The sequence below is a fragment of the Mastacembelus armatus genome, chromosome 22 (genome assembly GCF_900324485.2).
Source record: "Mastacembelus armatus chromosome 22, fMasArm1.2, whole genome shotgun sequence".
Classification (NCBI taxonomy): Eukaryota; Metazoa; Chordata; class Actinopteri; order Synbranchiformes; family Mastacembelidae; genus Mastacembelus; species Mastacembelus armatus.
In genome coordinates this window covers 4,588,851-4,615,382 of record NC_046654.1, presented here as the reverse complement: position 1 = coordinate 4,615,382, position 26,532 = coordinate 4,588,851, and the positions used below count along the sequence as shown (strand labels likewise).

The window sequence follows — 26,532 nt, the reverse complement described above, 5'->3', positions numbered from 1 at the left end:
GCAACATCGAACATCTTTGTGTCTGATAAAAGTTTTCTAACATTTCAGGCTAAAGTGTAGTTTCATCTGACAACTGCTCACTCATTATGCAAAAACAGTCTCCAGCAGAGTGTCATTACTGATCACCGTGGTCACACAGTAGCCGTCGGTGTGTTGTTAGCACACCATTGCTAATGCCATTCTATGATAAATTTGTTTTTCAGCAACAATGTCCTCCAACAGACCTGAGTTTCAACTTTGATGCCAATAAGCAACAGAGACAGCTGATTGCAGAACTGGAGAACAAAAACAGGTACAGCTTTTCATTTGAACATCTGGACATACTCATTGGAAACAAATCAGGATTTTATACTGGGTGTTAGCAGTGATCCACTGAAGTACAAGTGTGGTTTTTAGGTTTTTACTGCTATGTACTTAAACATTTTACCTTGTTTGACAGCAATAACTGTTACACTACGAATTTAAATAAACCAGATCAATATAAAGTGACGAAAGGAAGAGTTTGACATTTTGGGGAAATAAAGTTTCTTCTTCATATCTGTTCTACTTACTTACAGTGGGTACGGAAAGTATTCAGACCCCTTTAAATTTTTCACTCTTTGTGTCATTGCAGCCATTTGCCAAAATCAAAAAAGTTCATTTTATTTCTCATTAATGTACACTCAGCACCACATCTTGACAGAAAAAAACAGAAATGTAGAAATTTTTGCAAATTTATTAAAAAAGAAAAACTGAAATATCACATGGTCATAAGTATTCAGACCCTTTGCAGTGACATTCATATTTAACTCACATGCTGTCCATTTCTTCTGATCCTCCTTGAGATGGTTCTGCTCCTTCATTGGAGTCCAGCTGTGTTTAATTAAACTGATTGGACTTGATTAGGAAAGGCACACACCTGTCTATATAAGACCTTACAGCTCACAGTGCATGTCAGAGCAATTGAGAATCATGAGGTCGAAGGAACTGCTCAAGGACCTCAGAGACAGAATTGTGGCAAGGCACAGATCTGGCCAAGGTTACAAAAGAATTTCTGCAGCACTCAAGGTTCCTAGAGCACAGTGGCCTCCATAGTCCTCAAATGGAAAAAGTTTGGGGCGACCAGAACTCTTCCTAGACCTGGCCGTCCAGCCAAACTGAGCAATCGTGGGAGAAGAGCCTTGGTGAGAGAGGTAAAGAAGAACCCAAAGATCACTGTGGCTGAGCTCCAGAGATGCAGTAGGGAGATGGGAGAAAGTTCCACAGAGTCAACTATCACTGCAGCCCTCCACCAGTCGGGGCTTTATGGCAGAGTGGCCCGACGGAAGCCTCTCCTCAGTGCAAGACACATGAAAGCCTGCATAGAGTTTGCCAAAAAACACATGAAGGACTCCCAGACCATGAGAAATAAGATTCTCTGGTCTGATGAGACCAAGATTGAACTTTTTGGCGTTAATTCTGAGCGGTATGTGTGGAGAAAACCAGGCACTGCTCATCACCTGCCCAATACAATCCCTACAGTGAAACATGGTGGTGGGAGCATCATGTTGTGGGGATGTTTTTCAGCTGCAGGGACAGGACGACTGGTTGCAATTGAAGGAAAGATGAATGCGGCCAAGTACAGAGATATCCTGGAAGAAAACCTCTTCCAGAGTGCTCAGGACCTCAGACTGGGCCGAAGGTTCACCTTTCAACAGGACAATGACCCTAAGCACACAGGTAAAATAACAAAGGAGTGGCTTCGGAACAACTCTGTGACCGTTCTTGACTGGCCCAGCCAGAGTCCTGACCTAAACCCAATTGAGCATCTCTGGAGAGACCTGAAAATGGCTGTCCACCAACGTTCACCATCCAACCTGACAGAACTGGAGAGGATCTGCAAGGAAGAATGGCAGAGGATCCCCAAATCCAGGTGTTAAAAACTTGTTGCATCATTCCCAAGAAGACTCATGGCTGTACTAGCTCAAAAGGATGCTTCTACTCAATACTGAGCACAGGGTCTGAATACTTATGACCATGTGATATTTCAGTTTTTCTTTTTTAATAAATTTGCAAAAATTTCTACATTTCTGTTTTTTTTTCTGTCAAGATGGGGTGCTGAGTGTACATTAATGAGAAATAAAATGAACTTTTTTGATTTTGGCAAATGGCTGCAATGACACAAAGAGTGAAAAATTTAAAGGGGTCTGAATACTTTCCGTACCCACTGTAGCTTTACATGAAGACTGGAAAGGACAGGGGACAACAGTTATTCAGGCTCTGACCAAAGATAAAAAAGTCGATCTACCAGCATCTAAGCCTCAGTAATTAAAAGTGTATCTCATTTGCTGAATCAGCACAAAAATGTAAGTGTAAAAACAACAATTTGTGGTTTTATGGTAGGGGAGTATGTGCCAGGAGCCATAACTTCTTCAAACAAAGAAGCATATTTCCCAAAATGGGCAACTGCTTTAAAATGAGCTTTAACTCATCATTAAAATGCCTCTGACAGCATCCATACTGAGTTTAGGTACTTTAAGAGCATTTTTCATACTTCTTTACTTTTGATTAAGTAGCATTCTGATTACAAGGGTTTTACTTTCATCCATCCATCCATCCATCCATCCAGAATCTATACCCCATTATTCCTACTTAGGGTCCCTGGACAGGTCCCCAGTCCATCACAGGGCCACATAGAGACAAACAACCTCACACACTCACACTCACTCCTATGGGCAATTTAGAGTCACTAATCAACCTGACATACATGTTTTTGGACTGTGGGAGGAAACCAGAGTACCTGGAGAAAACCCACACAAGCACGGGGAGAACATGCAAACTCCACACAGAAAAGTCCATGACAGGTTGCGAACCCGGGCCCTTCTTGCTGTGAGGCAACAGTGCTGACCACTCATCCACCGTGCTGCCCACTACTTGTATCTGTTTTCATAGTATTGTTCTACTGCTTTAGTTTAATTAAAGAATCTGAGTATTACTTCTGCCACTGCTGATTAGTTAGCTAAGTATCTGACTTATTCAGGGAGATCCTCCAGGAGATCCAGAGGCTGCGTTTGGAGCATGAACAGGCCTCTCAGCCGACACCAGAAAAAGGCCAGCAGAACCCTACGCTTCTGACTGAGCTGCGGCTCCTCAGGTATCAACCCTTCTTTCTTTTCTGTACAACCAAGTTTAGTAGCAGCACTGTTGTATTTATCATGGCTGAGCTCAAGTAAAAATAATGGCTTCCTAATTCAGGAGGATGTTTTTGAATTAGCTTCATGAGCAGCAGCAGTATGTTCATTCATCATGCTGGCAGGACAGTGAGACCCTTGGGTTCAGTTCTTGGAACAGATTCATCCTGAGAGGATGTTTCACAGCCCTTGTTGTCCTGAACGAGTCTGTGTTTGTCTGGTCTGCCCTAAATAATGACTCAGCAGACAGGTTTAAGGTCAGCAACCATGACAATGTTTAAGTTTTATATTCATTTAGTCATTTATAACGTGTATTACAGACTCCCTGCCAATGATGGGCAGTTCTATTTAGTTATCGCAGATGTTTTTATATGCATTTGTCAATTTTAAGATCCGCTGTTTGGCATTAGAGGATTGTTGTAGCTCGAGAAATCGAATTATGTGTTTGCAAAAAAGTAGTTTTTTGCCACTGAAGGATCCATTTATTCCACTTATTTGGAGTTACTTCTCTAAGTATTATTGCACTCACTCAGCCTGTTTATGATTCAGCCTTTAGACTGAGATATTATTTATACTATAGAAGTGGCAACTCTCTCAGCTGTGCTCTGTGTTTGGAGCCAGCCTCGACATCCCTGATATCACTGCTATTCAGCAGAGGTGTTTACACTATGAAGAGTTTATGATAGCACAGCTTCATCCAGACTGACATTGAGGCTTGTTCAAAATGCAGTTACAAACTGTGTACACCAGAGGGTAATGATAAGTCAAGGCCCTCATCAAATAGAGACGGTCAGATCTGCTCTGTAAGTGTAGCAGCTGTGCTGTTTGTGTTGTGTTCCTGGAAAACAGCAGATTTATAGTTCAGATTAGCTGTCACTTTCATCTGCATGGATAACAAATGTCAATTGTTTACTTCTCTTGAAACAGATCAACATTTTTGGCTCATGAAATATTGCAAGTACTGCAGTGTTGCTAAAAAAAGGAAAAAAGGAAGAGCACATGACACTACACTACACTACAGTGCAGTGGCCTGATGCAAATACAAAATGGCATGTTACTCAATAGCATGCTGCACCATTGGTCTGTAACTGATCATCTGATTATTGGACCCAGTCACACAAAGCAAAAGTACAAATCTACCCTCTCACACACATTAAACTGACATCTACAGGAAATGTTTATATAGCCGCTTTATGGAATATATTGTGGGTGATTTTAAAGATTTAGCTGTAAAGATCATTTAGTGTACTGGCTCCAGACTCTTCCTATGCTTTTGTTTAAGATTGTGACTTGATATATGTATCCCCAAACTTTCTGTTCTGTCCTCCTACAGACACAGGAAGGACGAGTTGGAGAGGCGCATGTCAGCCCTGCAGGAGAGCAGAAGGGAGCTAATGGTGCAGCTGGAGGGACTCATGAGGCTGCTAAAGGCAAGTTCTCACCTGCTACTAGAAGATTTATCTTTCAAGTGAGACTAAAAGGCCTCTGTATCAATATTAAAATCTTCATCCAAAATCTCCTAAATCTGTTGTTTTTAGTATTTATGGGTTTTGTCAGTTCTAATCTGTCTCACACAAACAGGTTTTTAAGGCTTTGTGGCATCTGGCATGTTTGATGAAGTGAAATGTGGACATGTTTAATTCTTTAAAACCAGGACAGTGCAGTGATTAGAGGTTATGTTACTGTGCCGAATGGTGCATGCAGAAATCCCTTCCTTCTTCTTCTTTCACTGCTTTAATTCCGTTGCTCTCACTCTTCTTGCTCCCTCTCTCTGCGTACCTTTGCTGGCTGATAGGATGAGGAGCAGAAGCAGGCTGTAAGTTGCCCTTAATTCAGTTTGCAAGGCTCAATACCTGGCTCCACTCACAACTCTTAGGACATTTTTTTAACAGATTTAATAGATTTAAAGAAGGATTTCAGGAGAGATGATAGGATTCCACTGTCTAACTGGGTTACATTGATCAAGTCCTCTCAGGCAGGCTTCCCCACCACCTCTTTGCGAGCAATATTAGACAGCTCAAACCACAGATTGAGACACCATCTTTAAAACAGGGTTTCTCTGGTCCATGATCCAAACAAGTTGAGAGGACTGTGTTTTTCTTAGTCCAAATGTCAGGGACCTGCTCCTTTCATCAGCACTAACAGCCTCCCTTCTAATGTGACTGCAGTCTGGCTGGCCATCTGCTGCTTGGCTCCAAGCCACCAACCTGGGCCTGCACCAGTCCCAGAGTGACACACTGATCCTTTCTCTGTGAGATATAGCTCCCGACTCAGCACGGGTCCCAGTCGCTCACCCACACATGGTTCTCATTACTTCCTTGATGCGGTGAAGGTGCACAGACACAGAGCTTGGCCAGCTAGTATGGGATTACCCGAAGGGTTTCTTGCCTTTAAATCATTGCTCTTTACATGGCATCCCTATAAGAATGAAGTTCTTTTGGTCACACCTGTGTTTCTTTTTGTTTTAATAAAGCCACCTTTAGAAACAAAAAGGTAATCTCTTCTTAAAGCTGCAATCTATGATTGAAATGAATCATCTTCAGCTGAAACGCAGTTGTTCCAGAATTAGCTCTGAAGAAATGAACTGAATTGAATTTTGTTTCTATTTTATCAGAAACTAAGATTCACTTAAGTTTTTCACACAGAAGACGACCAAGTATGTCATGCAAATGTCAGCCAAATATTCCATGTTATTCACCCTAGAGAGGGTATGATTTAAAAAATAGGTCAACTACTCCCTTTTCACCTGTCAGTCGAACACATAAATAATATATAACTAAATGTGACCTAAAATTTGGGGAAATGTAATTTTTTTTACTGAAGATGTAAATGTACAGTAAACACTAAAAGCTACCTCCAGCAGTCAGTTAGTAGCTTATAATAAAAACTGGAAACTCAAAAATGGCCGTCTGGCTCTGACCAAAGGAAACTAAATCTGCCTAGCAACACATCTTAAGCTCAGCAAAATCATCCTAAATTGACACGTCATTACCACACAAGAGTAGTGTGTCAAAACTCACTAAGGGAAAATAGACCTGTTTTAGGGTGTACACAGTCATTTCTCATTTGGAAGGTCAATTATTTGTAATTTATTGTGTAATTATATTGTAGTAATCACAGGTGTTTTTATGTTGCAGTCCCAGTCTGGAGGCTCCCCACATTCTTCCCCCAGTCACGGTGCCGGCTGCTCCATGCCCATGCCCATACGCTCCACCTCAGCTGGGTCCACCCCAACTCACACACCACAGGACTGCCTGGCCGGGGTGGGAGGGGACGTACTGGAGGCCTTTGCTCAGGGTGAGTGTGCACCTGAAAGAGACTGCATTTATTAAAAACCTGCACAATGCAGAGCTTGCTCAGTAATTAATGTGAGCTCGGAATTAAAAATTGTTCTGGAAACACTCCAAGACAAGTGACTGCAAGTGTTTTTAATGGACGCCATGTGTTTCCCAGGTGTACCTAGAAATCTTCGGAATGATCTATTAGTTGCTGCTGATTCAATCACAAACACCATGTCATCACTGGTGAAAGAGCTGCACTCAGGTTAGTCAATAACACATGTTTTATAATTAGAGTCTTTTATGTTTGGTTTCAGGCTATTAGAGTTTCCTGGGTTTGAGTCTTTACTATAATGAATTTAATATGTTCTAATACATTATCCACATTATGTCATTACATTTGTGTTATTGTCATGTTTTTCTCCCTGTTTACGCCTGTACATAGTGACTGTGTCACTGAAATCTCATGTTTTATTTTTAAAGTAGATGACGGGGGAGAGGAAGAGGAGACCAACATGAGGAACGGTGGGGACAGAGGTGAGTCTAATTCATGTTCATGCTAATGCATGTAAGATTGTAAATGCTAATGTCTTTATTAGCTAATGCTAATGCATTGTAAGACACTTCCTGACGGGGTCTTTCAGTCAGTTATATACTATAGTCACATATATATATATATCTATATATATATATATATAGATATATATATATATGTATATAATTCTCTAATGGCATATACCTATATATACACACACATACATATATATACATACATACATATATATATGTGTGTGTGTGTGTGTGTGTATATCTCTCTATATATATAGATATTTATATATATGGCAGCCAAAAACAGATTAGAGAATTATTTGTGTTGATCATCAAGCCAAAGCATAAACTATAAACATGCAGTATTTTCAGCTGAAGCAGAATGAACCAGAAAAAAGTAGAAATTAGAAGTAATTGATATTATATGAAGTATAGATATCATACTAAAGTAGCTGAGAACAGCTGTAGTTCTAATAATGTTTTTGTATTCTGTTAACTGAAGGTCACATATAACTTCTGTTATTCTGAGGGTAACTGTTTTGTCATCATGGGTTAATTATCTCCAGGAAACAAGCTGCTCTTTCAAAATTTAACAAGATTATGTTGTTTTCTCACAATTTTTTTTTTTTTTTTGTCACGTTAATGTGCTCATTCTGTTTTCTCAAAAAACATATGTCAAGAATATTACACCACTGTCATGAGAAAAGAGCTTGTATCTTCAGAAACAGCATGTTTTCTCGAGATAGCAAACTAATTAAACCATTATCACAAGAGTATGACTCTTATATCCTGTGGTGAGAGAATGAAATAAAATTATTGCAATCATGACTCTTCTTGGTTCCTGAATATAATAATTTGATAGTTGCTTGAAGTCCATGTATGTTCTCCAAAAATAGTATCTACAGCTAATACTGTGTGGATTTGAATTATGACTTGGTCTGGTGGAGTGGACTGTAGTTAAATATTTGCATGGCACCTTTATCAACCAATAATATACATGTTTGGCTCTTTATAATGGGCAGCTTTCGCAACCCTCCATCTGTAAGCAGCTAGGCAATGTGGCACGTTGCCACAGAGTCATTTATACTTTTTTTTTTTTTTACTAATTCATCCAGGCCGTGCAGGCTGTCAGCAGCTTTAAATATGCTCGTCTGTGTGTGTATCCAGGCACAGTGAGAGTACAGAAGCACTGAGGGAAAGAGAGCACCAAATCATCCTGCAAGGACATACAGTCATCAACTGGGAAGAATCAGTAACAACAACAACAACAACAACAAACCCCCCTGGCATTAGCACGTAGAGTAATGCATGCTGTAATCTAACAGGATTTCACTATGTGAAAAAAAAACATTTCTTCACACCTTGCAGGTAGCAAGATGTGTCTAATTAGCGAGTGTGTGTGTTGTCCTGTAAACAAAAACTGCTGTAATTACCCAATGATTTCCCTCATGACTGCTAAGGAATGGCTTGCTGTGCTTTATCCCCCAACTGTTCCATTGGCAGCAGATCGTTCTGTATATAAAACACTGTAAACACATGACCATGGGAACTTACCAAAATGCAGGTGCCGTCCTGTCATAACATGTTCCCTGCCATTGCTTTTGTATGATTAGCGCTAGTCTTTCTTTTTTCCCTTTTTTCTTAAATTATTTTTGCATGAAGTTGCACTCATGTCTGAATTTAGGTACTGTTCCATGCTATGCCAGCGCTTTGTGGGTTCCTGATGACAGCTGGGGTGTCAGAAGTGTCCTGCCTCAGAAATCACGTTGAGCGTGTTTACTTGTGCATCTGTATTCTGATCTTTAAGAGCTAAAACTCGTAAAAGCAGTGGCCCATTTCCAATAGTCAGGACATGCTCCAGTGGAAATACATTGATTCCCTTTCTTGCCTGGAGTGACATGAGAAGATTGAGCCCACCACTCTTGTGTCTGCAGGCTACAGGAATAAAGAATCTGCAGTCAGCAGACAGTTAGCTTAGTATAGCACAAAGACTGGAAATGTGGAGAAACACCTAGACTGATCCAGTCTAAAGGCAATAAAATCCACCTGTCAGCCCTGCACTAATTAACATGTCATATCTTGTTTAATCAATGCAAAAACTGAAGTGTAATGACAGGTTGTGGCGCGTTATGTGCTGGACTATTTCTTGGCCAAGCATGGTGATTTAATGCGTCTGTTGTTGCTCCTGGTTGCCAGGGAAAAAACAACAAATTGTCATTTCGGCACTTCTTTTTTTTTAATAGATAAACAAGATACAGCCAACCCCTGTTTCCAGTCTATATGGGAAGCTAACTGGCTGCAGGCTGTTGTCTTCCTTTTTTAAATATTCTTGTTTAAATCTAGTATATTTCCCCCCAAGTTCGTTTTAATGATTTAGAAATTCATTCTTGTGTCCAAGTGTATCCACTGTGCAGAGATGCAAATTCACAGCATATCCCCATTATGACCCTGACTGAGAAAATATGAGCTGGTCTCCAGAATATTATGTGCATGTAAATACACTCACATACTGTACTGCTGCTACTGTGCTCTCAGTGAGCCACCCTTGCAAGTAAGAGGGCTGTGCAGTTAGGAAAAACCTAGGGGCTACTCCAAACACAATAATGTCTCGTTCCTGAGTCTAGTTGTTTCCTCACACTGGAAACTTAACAAAAAACACCTGAAGGGCATTGTAACACTCAACACAGCATGGTGCCTCCATCCAAAATACACTGACTAGCTGGTAGCCTCAGTATTTATAGTTTAAGTGTAGGGAAGCACCTCAGGATGTTTAATAGTGATGAAATAGTCTGAGTTTTAGTTTTGAGTTAAAAGTGAACGCAGTCCGTGAGGATTTAAGGTAGTTGTAAGCAAGTAGAAAATGCTTAGATAGCTTTATTTAGTTAATAAAGGAATATTGACAATGTTTATGTGCAATGAAGGTAGGTGCTCAGGGAATGCAAAGCTACTCTAAGTGAAATGTGGTGGTAATGTCCTTTGAATGCTAGAAAAGCCTTTGCCACAGACAGAGAAATGAAATGTCAGTCATGGTTTAATGTAAGGGTTTCATTCCCAAAGATGCACCCACTGTTATTCACCAGTATTTCATTTTATTCCAATTTCACTTGTTGGTTTTGTCTAATTTTGGAATGAAACTCTTTAAATACATAAAGGAAAACAATAGAAAGGGATTAAAGGACAGAAAAATGTGGATTATAAGAAGCAAAGACTTGAAATGCTGTTTGGTGGAGCATGTTGTTTGTCTGTGGGTGTAATTTGTCTGTGTGAGAGTTTGGGTTTTTCATTGAAAAACAAAGTGATATGTCTGTTACAGAGGAAGCTGTCAACCAGAAAGGATGTTTAATTTGAGTCATGCAGAGACCATGTCTATGTTACTTCACATTTCTGTCTTCTGATTCAGTGTTTTTGTCCTTCCGGGCAGCCTCAAATGTCAAATGTCGAGAAAAGTTACAAAAATCGAGGCTCCTCTGTTACTGTCTTTCTGAATGTGATGTTTTTGCTGAGTACTGCGTTCTGCTCTGTGTTATCATTACTGTTCTTATTCTGGTTTGCAGTATTAGTGGAGTATAATCATTGTAATGAGTTTGTCAAAACACGGATTCATGTGCACACTCGCACACACTTGCATAGCTGCCCAAAGGTCAATTCATATAAAGCTGGTATAAAAACTGAAGTACCATGATGTGACCAGTGCTGTGCGATGCTTATTTTATTCAGCTCAAAAGGTCCAAAAATTGTTGCAATGCAAACTTTAAAAAATGTAAGGAGTTCTTCCCCTTCATTCAGATCACACAAAAAACATTTTGTTCTTTCAGTTCGTGCCTGTAGCTGTTCTGTGAAGTGCTGTATAAAGTAATCATTCTGCAAATAAGATGATCTATCAGCCTTTATGTCAATGTTTTAGTCTGTGACTTTGTAGAGATTTTATTTATTTATTTAATGTGTTCTGGGGGAAACTTATGCTTAGCCTTTACATTTGTGCCAAACTGTTTGCAGACATTGTGTGTCATACAAATTACAGGTATATATATCAAAGTATATCTGCATTAGTATGTTGTTGTTGTCCATAGTTTATTCACAAAATGCCTGGAGATGGTCACATTTATTGGTTTCCACTGCTGAAAACATAACATGATAAAACTCACATTTAATAGTTAAGAAAGATAGAAGACACATTCCAAAATCTACTGAGAGGTAGTCGCTGATTTATTTTAACCAGTGAGGAGGCAATACTGTACACCCTGCCAGGCCAAACCTGGGGGAACACAAATAAAATACAGCCAGTGAAATCAAGGTGTGTACGTCATCATCCTTTCACTTGTTTGCAGTGAGAGAGTGTGCAAGGAGAACCTCGAACGCCCACCTGATATTTGTTGACGTACATGTTCTGTATGGTTCTGCTTCTACACATTTGTTTCTCATGTTGATTTTACTAAACATAGTTTTATGTCACAAAGCCACTGTCTTTTGTAAATAAATCAAATGTGAGATATATTAAAAACATTTAAAATATGGCTGTGATGGCTCATGTCATGTTTGTTCATTTCGTTTTATCATTCATCAGTTACTCATGTACTGTTTTTTAGTAAACTAGTTTTGAGGCACTTGTACTTGAGTACTTCTCTTGTACTACACTTAGTGGGAAATACTTTTTACTCCATTACAGCATTCTCACAGCTGGAGTTACTGCATACTTGCATTATCAAAAGATGTATTAAATTAGCTCCACTTCAACCAAAGCTGCTTACACCTAAATGCACCATAAATTATACAAAAACTGTCTATGCAACAGTTATACAGTAATAATATGATCGCTCATAGAGCAGTCAGCACTTTCACTCCTGATACTAACGTATATTTTGCTTTGAATCAAATAATGTATTGAAAGCAGTAATTGTACTTTTAATTTAGCAGTGTGGTTTTACAGCATAGCTCAGTTTCTGTTATGAAGATTAAACATTTCTGCTGCTATCCTGCTACATTCTGGATATAAATAATGTTTTTAACAAGCATTACCAAATTTAGTTTGTCAGAAATTTGCTTCATGTCAATTTGTTTGCTGAGTAAATCTGTCAAACATGAATCTTGTTAATTTTGTTGCATCAGACTCCCGTTTTTATGTTTTGCTCCCAGTTGTTCTGGGATGACAAAACTGCAATGCAGCAATTACAACATTGTTTCGCCTGTGTTTGAAGTCAAAATGTACAGAGCAGAAACAGAATGTACACAGAACGACACAGAAACACACAGATTACACACAGTAGTTTTCAGAGCACTCGTAATAACAAGTCTAACCACTGTGCTATGATATTGGGGGGGGGGAGGTTTGTGCAGTGGAATATGTTAAATGCACAGTAATACACAGTACAGTAGGAAGTACTTACCACACTCCTTGTACTCAAACATCTGTATCTACAAGGTGAGTACATATTGTGCATTTAAGCCAATGTACTATATAAATATGAGGAGATGATGAGATTTGATATTAAGAGTATATATCAGTGTTATGAAGTAAATATAAACTATTGAATACTCTGAGCAATAAGCTTAGTGGGCATATGCTCCACTTCACTAGGCACCAAAACTTCTGAGAGGCAGTAGGTAATTACATGGCTGCTTAGGGCTCCACAACCACCAGGGGGCCTATAAATGAAGCAAATAAAAAATGGGAAGTCTCCTCAGGTTCCTGTGTTCATTTTGTCATCAATGAAAAAGCATTAGTTCACATTTGCGGTACATTTGTTTGTTGTGTCTCAGCTATTTTTGTTTTTTGGGGGGGGGGTTGGCAAATGAAGCTGCAGTGGTTTGCAGCATCTGTCGAAGAATCATCTAATGAGCAACTAATGGAGTGGAGATTTAATTAAAAGAGGTGATATTTTAGTATTTTTTTCTACACGACACTGAGATGAAATCATATCGGTAAAAATGTGTGTAGATGTGTGTTTATTTAGGGGGAGACCATCTTCACCCCCCGCCCCTGTTCGCTGAAGCTGGCTGCCTTTAGGACCCGGTGGCAGCTAGCGGACCGTCTGCAGGCCCCTGCAGTGAAAGCGGCGCAGCTGGAAGAGAGCTGGCCGGCTGGGGAGGTGGAGGACGGGGAGAGAAGAGGAAGGAGGCTCCGGGAGCAAGCGAGACAAAAAGGGTCAGGCCTGGGACTTGGGAAAATCGGGTAACGAACACACAGCGATTCACTCACTTAAATCCTTTTAACCCGGCACTAGTAACCGCACAGGAAGGGTAACCTCAATGTGAACAAAAACGTGAAAGCCCTGAGAGCGGAAGGCGGTCGATGGAAATGGGGAAATCGCGATTTAGGGTATGCTTTTTGCAGATGTGCTGATTGGATATCGCGATGCGCACTTGAACTTGACCAAATTTACTGCACAGACCCAGGATCGCGGCTCCTGAAAATACTGGCCTCATTAAAAAAAAAATAACGGGGGTTTATCCTTTAGTGGCCGTGGCCTGTAAAAGAGCCACAATCCCCTGGGTCATATTGCAGACTTCCCCTGCTGTAAAACACGACTGAAACTTTGCAATTTTAAGGCATAGCCAGGTGAATTCTAAATGCATGCTGTCGATCGCAGCAATGGAAGCGTGAGTCCTGATTGTTGCGCGATGTGCATGAGACTGCGGTGACAGTAAATGTCTGTGTGGCCTTCAAATAAATTATTTTTCAAGATAACACGTTCTGGTTGTTGCCTGAAATTATTTTTCACCCCTGCAGCCTGTTAGACCTTTGAAATGAATCAGAACAGATTCTAATCAACTTGACGCTGTAGTGCAAAATAAGCACATCATGTATTAATATGGACATACGGCGACATACAGATTTGCACATTTCAACGAGCGCAACAGTAACTGTGGCTCCACTGTGCGCATGGCTGACCGCTGGAGTAACTTTAACACTTCAGCTGAAATTTAAATATTAATCATTTTTAAAAAATGTTTAACTTTTAGATCATCTTCAGTTTTTTTTTTCTTCCCTTTTGCACCGCCTGCACAGTGGCAGCTATTTAATGCTGAAGAGTCCACCCATACACCCATGTGGTGTAAAAATGCAAGGCCCTCTAGGCAGCTATGTAGTACCCTATATAACAGCCTCCTATACGTCAAACTGTCAAACTGATGCCTGAATCCTATTCATGATGTTCAGTAAGATTTGACTAAGCCTATTTGAGGCAATATGCAAAAAGTATATCAGTGCTTGTCACTGCAGTGTGAGGTTTGCATGAAACTCTGTCCACTTCATAATGAAAACAACACTAATGCAAAACTAAACTAGTAGAATTTGTGTCAGAATGAGCAAACTGATTTTCACTTTTCTTCATCTTCCAGGAGAGAAGAGGGGATCATCTCACTTTAATTTACTTGCTTTGAATTTATTTTCACCTCAAACTTCCCTCATATACATCACCCATCATTAAACTTTCAACCATGCCGTCCAACACGTTCGCCAACACCAACAGCACTGCATTCAAAGCATCAGACCTCACCGATTCACCAGGAAACAGAATGGTAAGAAACCTGTGTGAAATCTAAAACTAGGGAACCTTAACTAAACTATGTTATTTGCCTCCTCTGAAGCTTGGCCTGTTCTTCAGTGACTCAGGATTTCCAAGCTATACAGGTGTTGGCTTCAAAGAGTTCATTCAATCATGGCTTTTTGACTGACCTGAGCTGAGCTGTTGACTAATTTGGATTTGATGCTCCATCACTGAAAATTACATTTGTTTTAAAAAGGCCTCAAACTCACCAAAGCTGATTTTAAAGGAGATTATTTACTGCTAAGCTGATCTGACTGTGATGTAGTTCAGTGTGTCTTTAGTATTAAAATATGTCAGTGCGCATGGACGTGTGTGTGTGTGTATGAGATAGGGATTGTAAGTTAGATTGTGTTTTTTATAGTGTTATTAATGTTAGTGATGATAGAGCCTTATAATAAAATGAGTGTGGTTTGTAAATTCACTTCAAGTCAAAACCAATTAAAACATTTGACAATTTTATGAATGTGTTTAATCAATCAGTCAAGCTAATGCCTTGTTATTCAGTGCAATCCAAAAACCTACTGGGTTCCTTACGTCCAACAGCATATGGAGTGCCATGTCACCTTGCATGATGCAGACAGACTCATTATTGCAGCCCATGTGTAACTGCAGCATCACGGATGCTCCACAGTGGCAGCTACAGCAGCATCATCTATTATGTGGCATTTGCTGTTGTAATGGTGGTTGGTGACGTGGGCGTTGGCTGGCGTAGGTTGAGCTGGAGCTGGAATGGCTCTACGGCTCTTATACTGGGGGGATCTGTCCTCTTCCTCTACATTCCCATTACACACTGCTGCCCTTAGTCTTGTTGCTTGGCAACAGACATTGCTTTAAATAACCGGCTACCCAGACGGAAATAGTGCAGAGATATTGACAGTGTGGTAGGGTTCACTCCAGGCAACAGCAAATCATATTTCAGACGTTTCTGTTGTTTCTGTAGAAAAGATCAGGGTGAAGCTGTGTGAAAATGGCGTGTTCTTCTCATTCAATATGTCTGAGCTCTCAGGTTGAGAATTGGATGAGCAGTGTGGTCTAAGCTGCTCCTGCAGAGATAGCCAGGCACCACTGAATTGTGTCATCCACATAAGTGGTTCCCAAATGAGCCTGCACACCAGGCAGCACTCAAAGCGTGCTATTATCTATGCAAATTCTGCTGCACTGGTAAGGAAAAACTGAAGCACCAGGCTCTCTATTAGTAGTCGCACAATGAACCGACACCATCTGCAAAATATGTTCTCACGCAAAAGCATCAACATCCACATTTGAAATAATATTTTAAATGCTTGTCAGTAACCTCTGTGTTTTTAGCCCGATATTCACTGATATTTCCAGATTTTAGAGCCATTTTTTATCAGCTATGCTCATTAATCAGTTTCAGTTATTGCAGTCACATCCATCTCTACATAGAAATTAATTTATCATCCTGGGACACTAATGGTTGATGGATTTATTCCATTTTTTATCAGGAAACAGTCTCAGGACAAAACATAACGTAAATTCTCAAATCTGTTAAAATCTGTGTATGCAACTAATCCTATGTTAGAATTTTATTTCATTTTTGATTAAGAGACAGACAACGAGATGGGAGAAAATTATTAGATGCTACAAAGCTCCCTCTCTGTGACCTGATCAGGAATATTGACTGTATTTCCACTATCATGTCTTAGGCTGTATTTTTTGGTTATATACTCTAGAACTACATTCTACCACAACACTCAGAAATCAGGGCAACACCAAAACCCAATTTTTATTTCACCCCAAGGTCCATTTAGTAGCTGCTCTGGAACTTTGATATCACAAGATCTTCATCAACAGACATAATTTAGTGATAAATTATAAATAGACTATTTTTTTATCATCTTAAAACTACCTCTAGCTGTAACTCTTACATGTAAATGTAGTCTAAATTGTCATTTGTTAGATGTTTTAAAACTGAATCACAATTTCGATTTACATATGCAGTGTATTTCTCTTTGTTACATGACATTAAACATGTTGCAGCTTTTTTTGTACTTCAGTTACTGAACATTGTCTTGCTGTATCTAATTCTACCAACAATACAAAGTCATGCTGTGTCGTTCAGTAATTTTCTTTCATGTTATTCTATATCACAGAGCCTGAGATTAAAATAGTACGTAACAAGTCAGCAGAGGTTGCGGGATGCCTTACAGTGTGGAAAGCCCATTTATCTTCGAGGGAATCTCACATTCAGTCCTGAAGGAATTTAATAAGGACCCAGCCCTCCACCTCCTCATCAGAGCTGTCGGGAATGGCCTTACAGTCTCATTTGCATTCAGACCTGGTGCTGGTGGTCCTATTCAGTCAATATTGAAACTCAAAAGCATCTACATTAGGATCATCTTTTCTCTCATCAACCCCAGGGGTACTTGGTGGTGGCTGGCATGGGGCTTTGTTCATGGGCGTAGACAGTTTTATTAATCAAAGGGAAATTGCAGCAGGGGTAGGTGGGGGCTGGTCAACGTCTTTGTAAAGGTGTCAAGAGGAGATTGTCTGAGGAAGGTCAGCTCTGCGTCCGCGGAGCTTTCACTTCAGCCTAGTTCAAAGGAACGTGTCATTCAGTTTCTATCTGTCTCATTGTCCACTCAGTCAAAGACACTCAAGGACCTGCTGCAGTCCTCCCCAGATGCTCAAGTGTTTTGGTGTGGTGCAGTTTTGTGTGTCCTGTAGTTCTGGTATCACTGCTGCTGCAACTCTGGCTGAGGTGAAACTGCAGTTGATTCTACTGTATGCACAAAACTAATCTTTCATAACCTGGAAATCTGCAGTGTGTGCAGCCTGTCATTACATGCACACTTGACATTCCCACAGTGTTGTGTACTGTTGCTTCTAATACTGCAGGAAACTGTCTCAATCATCATCTTTTTTTGTTCATAGGGTGAGAGCACAATACTGGACATGGACCTGACAGAGGAGAAGTCAGCTAAAAGTAGTGCCTCTTGTAAAGTTGGCAAGCCTGGAAGAAAGCGCAAACAGTTTCCAGTAAGTGTTAATCAAATTTTACAAGTGCATCCACCTGTGCATACTGGTTTTATCAGCTGAATGTATCCTTTCTGATATACCAGTGAGATATTGGTCTTTACCAACTATAGACACTGAGCACAGTGTCATAAAAGTAGTAAGTCAGTAGTCAGTAGTCAGTAGTTTTTAATGAGCAGAGAGGACCGAAACCCTTTAAGGAACTTCTGAACCTTAAATAATTTCTTTATCCTGGATCCTAGTGAATAGTTTTAGTGTCCCGGGATGGTCTAAATGGTTTAAGGCCAGTTTGTGCTTGATAAGACATAGTTTGTGCAGATGTTGGAACTGGGTGGGACTTTATGGGACAAATTTTACAACTTTCTAAAACCAACAATTAAACAGTTTTGGCCTCATCAGGTAGGGCTGGGCCAGGTGTATGGCAGTGAGGCTTGCAGGGTTTGGACCTTTCTTTCATGTTCTTTTTTTTATTCTTGTTCAAACCACATGCAGTGAAGATATATGAGGAGAGACTGTCCAAAAATATACGATGGTACTGGCCTTTTGAAACAGCTATAAATATTTTATCATGTCACACATCAAATAACAAAAGGCTTTGGTGAAACACGACACAGTTTCTTAATATAAAACTGAAAGAATATTGACTATCTACGTATGATGTTACATGTGTAGACAGATGTTGTTTCAGCCTTCAGAATCATGGAACCTGTAACACACCACATGTGCCTCTTTGCACTCATGAATAAACATCTCACAGTCTAGAACCATGATGGCTGCGATATTCGTCAGTGTTTTCACAGCTGAGAGTTATTGATGACATGACACTGCAGACACGCAGCTGTTTCACTATTATTGTTCTTCTCGGAATGAGACAGTTACTTAAATATGTACGTGTAAAGCTAAAACGCTGGTAAATTCTTGTATGTCTGTCAACATGGACCATTGGTGTGACTTTTTTTTTTTTTTTTTTGCACTTATCTGAAGTAATAAATCAATAAATAACCCGAAGGTAAAGCTGCTTATGGCTGTTAATGGTGGTATGTCACCAGGTTAAACCCTAACCTGCTTGAAAAATGCAAAAGGTATTTAGTCATTGACCTTATGTCACAAGGTTATACATTTTAAATATTAACGTCTGTTAACTGCTTCTTACTTTCGCAGGTCTAGGCTCATCTGTAAGAGGTTACACAATGCTCAGTGGATGGCATTAGTCAGTAATCTGAACTAAATTCATAGAATAATATTAAACTAATTTCTCTGCTGGAGTTCACCAGCATAACATAGTTTGTTTTTCAGGATTTCTTAATATTAAACATGCTGTCACTTTTAAGTCATCATGCCTGGCCTGACCTGGTCTGGGGAGATTCCCTATCGTCCAGGTTATGGCGTATCCAAAAATGCTATGGGTGATAACTGGCATCTTCGGTTGCTGCCCATGTGACTCTTTAGCTGCTAAATGCTCTGCTGTGTTTACCAGCTAGTGTCTAACTTCCGTCTTCCTGCTGTTTGGTTCTGCACACATAGTGTACAGTGGTTTTATTAGAGTTTGCCATTAACAGCTGAAAATTATGCAGATGAACCACTTAAGGTTGTGGGCCATAAACCAAAGCAAGAAGTAGGTGCTAAAATATAAGTGAATACAAATGACCTCATTTGTATTATGCATAGTCATTTCATCAATGGTTAATATGAAACTACTGGTAAGTGCAGCTTTAATAGTTTATTAAACACACTGAGTAATACTACACTTGTAGTATGGCAGTGTGTAAGCTGTACTGCTGCACCAGTAAGTTGGACTGGGGAGTCAGTGCTTTGCTTTGACCTTTGCTTGTCTCAGCTGTGTCATGCTGCCTGTGACCTCTGGCCTCTGGCCTCTGGCAGGGGCCTGGTGTAGGTCACTGGGTCACTAATCTGCTGTGTAATTCTGTCAGCAACAGTGTGTGTATTGTTTGTGACTGGGTTTTTGCACTTGTTTGACTTTGTGTTTGTGTCTGTTTGTTTGTTTGTGTGTGTGTGTATGTGTGTGTGTGTGTGTGTGTGTGTATTTGCCTAAACACCAACATGCTGCAACTTCTTGTTTTAGTTATGAATCGAGAATATTAATGATGTCTGGGCTGTGAGTTTATTATTTTCATTAACGGTGTAAAGCAGATTTACTATAGCACTGGTCTTGTATGAGTGCAACTGTTCAACATTTACTGTTAATTTGTTCTCAGTTACTACAATGAGGAAGTCATTTAGACTTTGGCAGCAGTAAGGAATGCTCAAAAACCAACTTTGGCTTGATGTAGCTTTGTTTTACGATACAGCGCAACTTTATTTTGCATCACTGTTCCACATAGCATCCATTGCCTTCATTACACAAATGTTACGTAGGTCTCTAAAGCTATTTTTAAGTCATGTTTGCTTATACATGGTGCAAGAATCAGATTTCATTTTGATTGAGTAGCTTCTAGCACCGGGTCTTGTTCACTAAATATCATCAGACAGATACCTCCTGAAGTGTTACTGTCACCTGCCTTGAATGCAAACTGCTGTGCCTACATCTACAGGAGATGAAAGCATCAGCATTGCTTATATCAGTATTGACAGTCTGATCTCACAAGACATGCTCCACTTTCTACTCCCAGTGACCCAATAATGGGATTGTCTGAGAAAGTGTGATTTTTAAAGCTATTTTTGTGCAGGAGCAGAGACACTATCACATTTCTTCAAACACTCAGAGTTGAACAAATCTTGACAAGGTATTCTAAGACAGGAACTGAACGCCTGACTCTGAAGCTTGAACTGCAGCTTTAGATGGATCAGCTCTCTTTGAATTTACTCCTCTGCAAAGAATGAAATAGTTTAACTGGGCGTTTCAAACTGGACAGAGAGAAAAACTCCTCTGTTGTCAAACAGCCAACATTCTTGACATATTTCCATGCTGCTGTAATGATGAACGCACAGCAACAGGAAACTCAGTAGTGTACTGTACCTGATGAACTGTAATGCAATCCCTTCCTCACTGGCAGTACAGCAGATTTACTGGCACAGCTCTGACAGCTACAACTCTGGTTTAGCAGAGCTGAAAGGGAAAGGCCATAATTCATTGAGTAATAAGTGCAAAAGTTACACTACGTGTTTGAGTTTGTTCAGATAGATTTGAGGAGGTGTGACATTAACCTTCTCTAATATGAAAAGGGTGAATGCTTTAAAATGCTTTAATGCACATTTTCTTTCAAATCACCATTTTACCTAAAACAGAGTGAAGAGGTTATCATCACTCTGATGGTGCAAACTGTTTTGTTGTTGCTCACGCAGTGGAGGATTTGTTGTAAATCCTGAAAGGTTTTGTTTACTGCACAGGCAGCTACAATATATCCAGTGATATGTCACAACTGCCGACAGGCACGATTGTACATCAAACTGTATCATAGTGCTGCTGCAATAACAATCTCTAAAGCTGATAGATTGCCAGGATGTTAATATTTCAACCCTCTATTCCCTGCCTGCAGGTTGAGAGCTGCTGCTCTTTCAAAGATGGTGTGGGTGTGGGCAACAGCTACACTGGGGTGGGTAGGCCGTCCATGGCACAGGTCCACAATGGAGACATGGGCGGGCACAGAGACAGGACGTCTGAAGCCTGTTTCCCCAAACAGGAGAAGAGGGAAGTGGAGAACGGGATCCCCAGAGACCCTTCCTCCTGCCGGGCAGAGGACAGCTCCCAGGGTCAGAGCCTGAGCCATTCCCAGGAGAACGGATTCCTGCCCAGCCCGGAAGAGCAGGACTCAGAGAAAGACAAGGACGACAACCTGTCAACGCCACGCAAGAAAAGAGGGAGGCGGAAACTGGAACGCCCAACGAAATGTGAGTTTTTGACTTCTGCTTGTTCAGTTTCACTATATTTTGATCTGCTCTCTGTGGATGCAGCAACAAAAGGCATGTGCACGTGACTGGTACAAGATGTTGAGTGATGAACTGTAAATGAGTGTCATACTGAGTGGGTGCAGCTCCACCAGCAGTCTAAAAGCCTGAAAGTGTTGTGTTCATGCTGCTGCACAGTGCAGTGAAGCAAAGGCACTAGTGAATATGAGGTCTACAGAGGAAGCATGATATCAGTATTCATTTTATATGTGTTTTGCTGAATGTTGGCATGCGTTGTTTCACTTAATTTCTTTTGAATGTCTTTGTGGTTCACCAGACACTTTCAGTATGCAAATGAAATGAATGTGCAGCATGCACCATGTGACCAAGGCCAAAGATATAATGGAGAAACACGCGGCTGCAATGAAACAGATCACCAGAGACACACAGACTAACACTCACATTGACGCCTACGAGGTGTTTAGTGACACCAATTGAACTGACCCCAAACTGTTTGTCTTTGGACTGTGTGAAGAACCTGGACTAGCTGGAGAAAACTCACACAGACACAGGGAGAACATGTAAACTGTACACAGAAAGGCCCCAGGTTATAACAGGATTCAAACCTGAAAACCTCTTGCTGCCTGAGGCGACAGCACTAACCATGACACCGGCCCTAATTGGTTGCCCTAGTTATGTGAATTTTGTTGATAAAGGCACAGAACTGCTCAGACAGCATGAATTAAAACGACTTAAACAAATGTCATTCAAAACAGTGGCGTTACTTGTTGCAGTGCTTTATTAGGTGAGAGGGGTGCTGACAGGTAGTTTTTAGACCAAGATGGAGATTAACTATATCACTTAGCTGCCCACCCCTACTATCTCTTTTTTACTCAGCCACGTGTCTCTCTTGCTTCTCTCTCGGCCGTCGAGACACCGGGTATGACCTTGATGAGGAGTGCAGTAAATAAAGCCGGGGGAGGAGCGACTCGTCTCCTGGCAACGAGCCTCTGTTGGGAGCTGGCAGGTCTCTGTTGTGGCCGCCTCTCTGTCGGGGCCCTGCCAGGTGGATGGCATTGTGCCCAGAACTCTTTACAAACTGAGTCTGCAGTCTATATTCACCTGATCTGTGTTTCTAGGATATGTTACTTAATTTCCTAGCAAAAACCAGGGATAGCCCTGTTTGCTTTTGTTTTAAATGACTTGTGACAAGACTTCCAAACACTCCGGTCAATGCTGCTAATTTAATTTAATTTGATACAGTAGTGAACATAGAGGGCATGAAAAAAACGCCACATATTCACCTTGATAATGAGCAGTTCATGATCCGTTTTTAAAATGTTCAAGAGCAGCTACCAGGTTCCTTAAGAACACCTACATCTACTTTATATGATTTGCATCATATCAGCTGACCATGTTTACCGACACATTGGAGCAGCCGCAGATAAACAGTGTTCTTCTGTGTTAGCTGTGTTAACAGTGACACTAATAAAATACTAGTTATTCTTAACATGCTGCACAGTTCGTTGCAATGTGTTGCTTTGAAGTGACAGATCTTAGAGGTCTGTTCAGGTCCCTCAAGACCGACAGCAGATGTTAGTGACACTTTTTTAAGGCTGCACCCGAGCAGCCGCATAGTGATATGTGAACAAAGAGCAGGATGCAAGGTTTGTTTGCAAGCCTCACACACACAGACCAGCTGTTTTTCATCCGTTTGTGACACACTGAAACAAGATTTGTTGAATTAATCTGGACATCTAAATCATGTGGAGGGATAAAAAAAAAAAAAGTAAAACTGTACAGATTGCAAGTTAGTGAGTAAACTTCTCAGAGCCTGATGTATAGATTTAATTTACTGAGTCTCCTAAACAACCAAATCAGGCTACAGGTAAAATATAAATGGAGATATTAAAGCTGTAGCTGAGCACGTTAGATTAGAGGGAGTGTTGGTACATATTCATCTCAGGAAAGTCCTTGGTGGGGGCAGCGTGGTGGATCAATAGTCAGCTAAAGAGGGTTTCTGTTATCCATCTGGAGGGCACAGGAAGGATTTGAGTCCGTCTGGGGTGGAACTGAGCTCTACCAATACGAAAGCTGGAGTCCGCTCAAACTGGCAAGGTATACTCTCTTTGGGCAACATTAGCAAACCCCCCTCACAAACCCAGTGACCTTAGTGGTGCACACTGCCTCACCGATTTGTTATATAGTCACTTATTCCCAATGAGGACGAGGAGACCAGGAGAGAGGGGTGGGGGAAAAAGAGGGTGGAGGGAGAGAGAGTGGGGTCAGCTACACATGGAACCACCTTGAAGAGGCTGCTAAGAGAGCAGGCTATTGTTTGGACAGGTCTGTAGGGTACTTCACTGACAAGCCAGTTGGCTGTGCAGAAAACACGCCATCAAAAGTTGTCCTTAGCCTCTCAGGGCTCAAGTGTTATGATAGTGTTTGGGTTTCGACTCAGCAGATAGTCGTGTTTACTCAGGCTGTGCCATCATGCTAATTTAGGGCACAGATGCTTGAATGATGTGTGTATATATCCACTAGTGGATCACTAAACCTTTTTTAGGTTTCTTCCTTAAGTCATGAATCCTGTCTGCCACCCTGTTGTTTCAGTTGGGTGATATCCATGCTCCCTGGCTAACCCCTCACTGCTCTGCTGAACATCGGCAAACAATGCCGTTGAAGAATGAATAACATGCCCTTGCCTTTGTGAACCTCCACATCTTAAATCATGGCCAAGTTAATAGGAAATCCAAACTGCAGTTTTCGTTGTGTTCAAGACATTTTATTAGACTGTGGTTTTAGAGCATGTTTAACCAAATGTTTTCTGTGCTATTTTTGACTCTCTTTCCCCTGCTGCTGCACCTCTCGCTTTGGTTTTGCAACTTCCTCTGTATATATGAGGGGTTTCTTTCCTGTGCAAAATGTCTGTCTTTCTAAGAAAAGTGCCCATAGTTCTGAATTTCTGAATCATTATAATAAAATCAATGGAGAATTGTCACTTTAATCAGAAGTGACCCTGCTGCTAGGTGAAAGTGCAAATTTTACTTCTTTTTGCAAAGAAGTAAGAATTATAGCTGTCAGATAGAGCTGCAAAATGTCTGTAAAGTAAAGGTAGAACTTGTAATGTGCCAGTATTCAAGTGTGTGACCATAACACATGGCAGATGAAATGTGCCTACTTGTCCATGGTGTCTTTAAGGTCTTTAAGGGCTTCAAAAATAGAAAGTTTAGGATTTTCTCTTTCATGAAAACTTAGAAATTCCACGTGCTGACAAATAATAATTGGACCTGAAGCTGAAATTGTATTAACTGCTGTTTCCACAGTCAGATTAGGACCTGAAATTATATTTTATGTATTTATTTTATTTATTTATCTGTATTTAAGCAGGTGATTCCCGTTGAGTTTAAAACCCCTTTTGCAAGGGAGACCTGTTTAGGCAGAGTACTTGAGTAAACTCATTCATTTTCAGCTTTACTACATAAAATTGGAGCACTGAGTTTTGGTTCCAAATAAAACAAACAATTACCAGATTCTACACTGTCAACAACAACAACAGCATGAAGAGATTCATGTCTTGGTCCTGTTAAATCTTTAGAGATTGGCAGGGAGGATATATTCGGCCTTAGAGCCACAGAAATGAAGCAGTGTAGTTGCATTTACAGCTCAATGTCAGTGGAGGGGGAGGGGCCTTGCTAATAGCAACCAGCTGTGTGTCTCATAAAGGGGGATATAAGGTCAGAAGTGTGACATTTGCCAAAGTAAACCTGGCACCTCTTCACATTCATCATAACCTGGGCAGCCACTCCAAACCCTCTGGGTTGCATCAAACTCTCACATGGCAACTCAATGCAAAAAAACGCCCGTGATCCCAGGACTTTTTTGAGCACACGGGAGTTTCCAGAGTCGTGTCTCCCAGCAGATTTCTTAACCTAGCTTTAATTTGGTAAAACACACAGACCATGAGATGAAATGTAGGGCACAGTCAAGAGTTAGGGTCGATAAACGTGTCATCAGGTTTACTGATGAATAAAAAGCCACTGAAGTATAACAGAGATGCAGAGAGAAGCTATGTGGCCAATTTTCACTGTTGTGTGAGTGACTCAGGACATCCGTTGTGTCACTGTCTTCTCTTTAGATGTGGAGCACAAGGAGGAGGACGACAGTGGTGCAGTCAAGACTGAGGTAAGGTTTCTGCCCTGTTTCTATCTCTGTTAGTGGCTAATACAACCCTTGAGGCCTCTTTCACACCTGCCAGGCCTGTAGCTTCCGTTATGGGGATGAATTATCTTTCTTCTCACAAACTATGAATCCACTGCTTGTCAGTATGATGCATGGCTGTGGAGTGAGAGCACAAGAAAGTCTTTTCTTAACTTGAAAAGGGACATTTCTGTAGCAGAACAGATAAATATGATTGGACTCTCCACCTGACTCCGTCATATTGGCATGCATATCAATGTGTCAGCTCATCCACTCTCTTTTAGACCAGTGTGCTGTCTTATTACTTACAATAGGCTGTATGTTTGATGAGGCGAGGTTTGCAAGTGGTTTAATGTGACTGTTGGTGGGTAGGAATTGGTCATCACACAAAATTGGCCCAAAAAAAGAACCTGAGGGAACATTACTACATCTCACTAATGACTCATAAACACTGTGCTTGTTTCATCTGTACAGAAACAAAACCTTGTCATTTTATAGAGGGTTATGTGCCAAACTTAACCCCCTATAAAACTGGACTCTGGGACCAGTAACTTGAACAGAGGCAGTTATGCAAAGTCTCTAGTGCAATGGTGCAAATAAAGTTTACTACCAAGCAAGATTTTATCCTACATTTGTGTTTTTTTTTTGTAAGTATTAGACAAATTAGATGTTAAATTAGTTAGCTTTAAAGGTGCTGGCAGGTGGATTTTTTTTTTTTAAACCTTTGGACAGATCCAAACCTTTTCCTGCTGTTTCCAGTCGTTACATATACACATTATAGTGAAATCTTCTCTTTAACCCTGCAACCATTTTTAAAATTTGGTACTTGCACAGATTCCACAAACCAGATATAACATCCTAATTAGTGAGCTTTAGAGGGAAAGGTAGTCACATTGTGAGAGCCAGACCAGCTGTTTACCCTGTTTCCAGTCTTTCTGCTAAGCTAAGCTAATCAGTGTATGAGAA

General features: G+C 40.6%; 2 protein-coding genes across 8 annotated transcripts in view; both read left to right on the top strand.

The window, feature by feature from the left end:
* Positions 1-11,424, top strand: part of dtnbb (dystrobrevin, beta b) — a 30,414-nt gene extending 18,990 nt beyond the window's left edge. For 3 of the 4 annotated variants that reach the window (XM_026308318.1, XM_026308327.1, XM_026308299.1), the window contains 7 exons: positions 204-292; positions 2,999-3,112; positions 4,483-4,579; positions 6,287-6,446; positions 6,603-6,692; positions 6,911-6,964; positions 8,144-11,424. In XM_026308318.1, coding sequence (XP_026164103.1) covers positions 204-292; positions 2,999-3,112; positions 4,483-4,579; positions 6,287-6,446; positions 6,603-6,692; positions 6,911-6,964; positions 8,144-8,169 — 630 coding nt within the window. In that variant the 3' untranslated portion in view covers positions 8,170-11,424. Of the gene's footprint in view, positions 1-203; positions 293-2,998; positions 3,113-4,482; positions 4,580-6,286; positions 6,447-6,602; positions 6,693-6,910; positions 6,965-8,091 lie in introns of all 4 variants that reach the window. The other variant, XM_026308308.1, reaches the window with a different exon arrangement.
* A 1,519-nt stretch (positions 11,425-12,943) lies between these two features.
* The window catches only part of LOC113127486 (DNA (cytosine-5)-methyltransferase 3A-like), a 28,722-nt gene continuing 15,133 nt past the window's right edge, over positions 12,944-26,532 (top strand). The window contains exons 1-5 of one of the 4 annotated variants that reach the window (XM_026302122.2): positions 12,944-13,145; positions 14,315-14,494; positions 17,419-17,523; positions 21,018-21,369; positions 25,505-25,551. In XM_026302122.2, coding sequence (XP_026157907.1) covers positions 14,414-14,494; positions 17,419-17,523; positions 21,018-21,369; positions 25,505-25,551 — 585 coding nt within the window. In that variant the 5' untranslated portion in view covers positions 12,944-13,145; positions 14,315-14,413. The remainder of the gene's footprint in view (positions 13,146-14,314; positions 14,495-17,418; positions 17,524-21,017; positions 21,370-25,504; positions 25,552-26,532) is intronic. The other 3 variants (XM_026302142.1, XM_026302132.1, XM_026302151.1) reach the window with 3 other exon arrangements.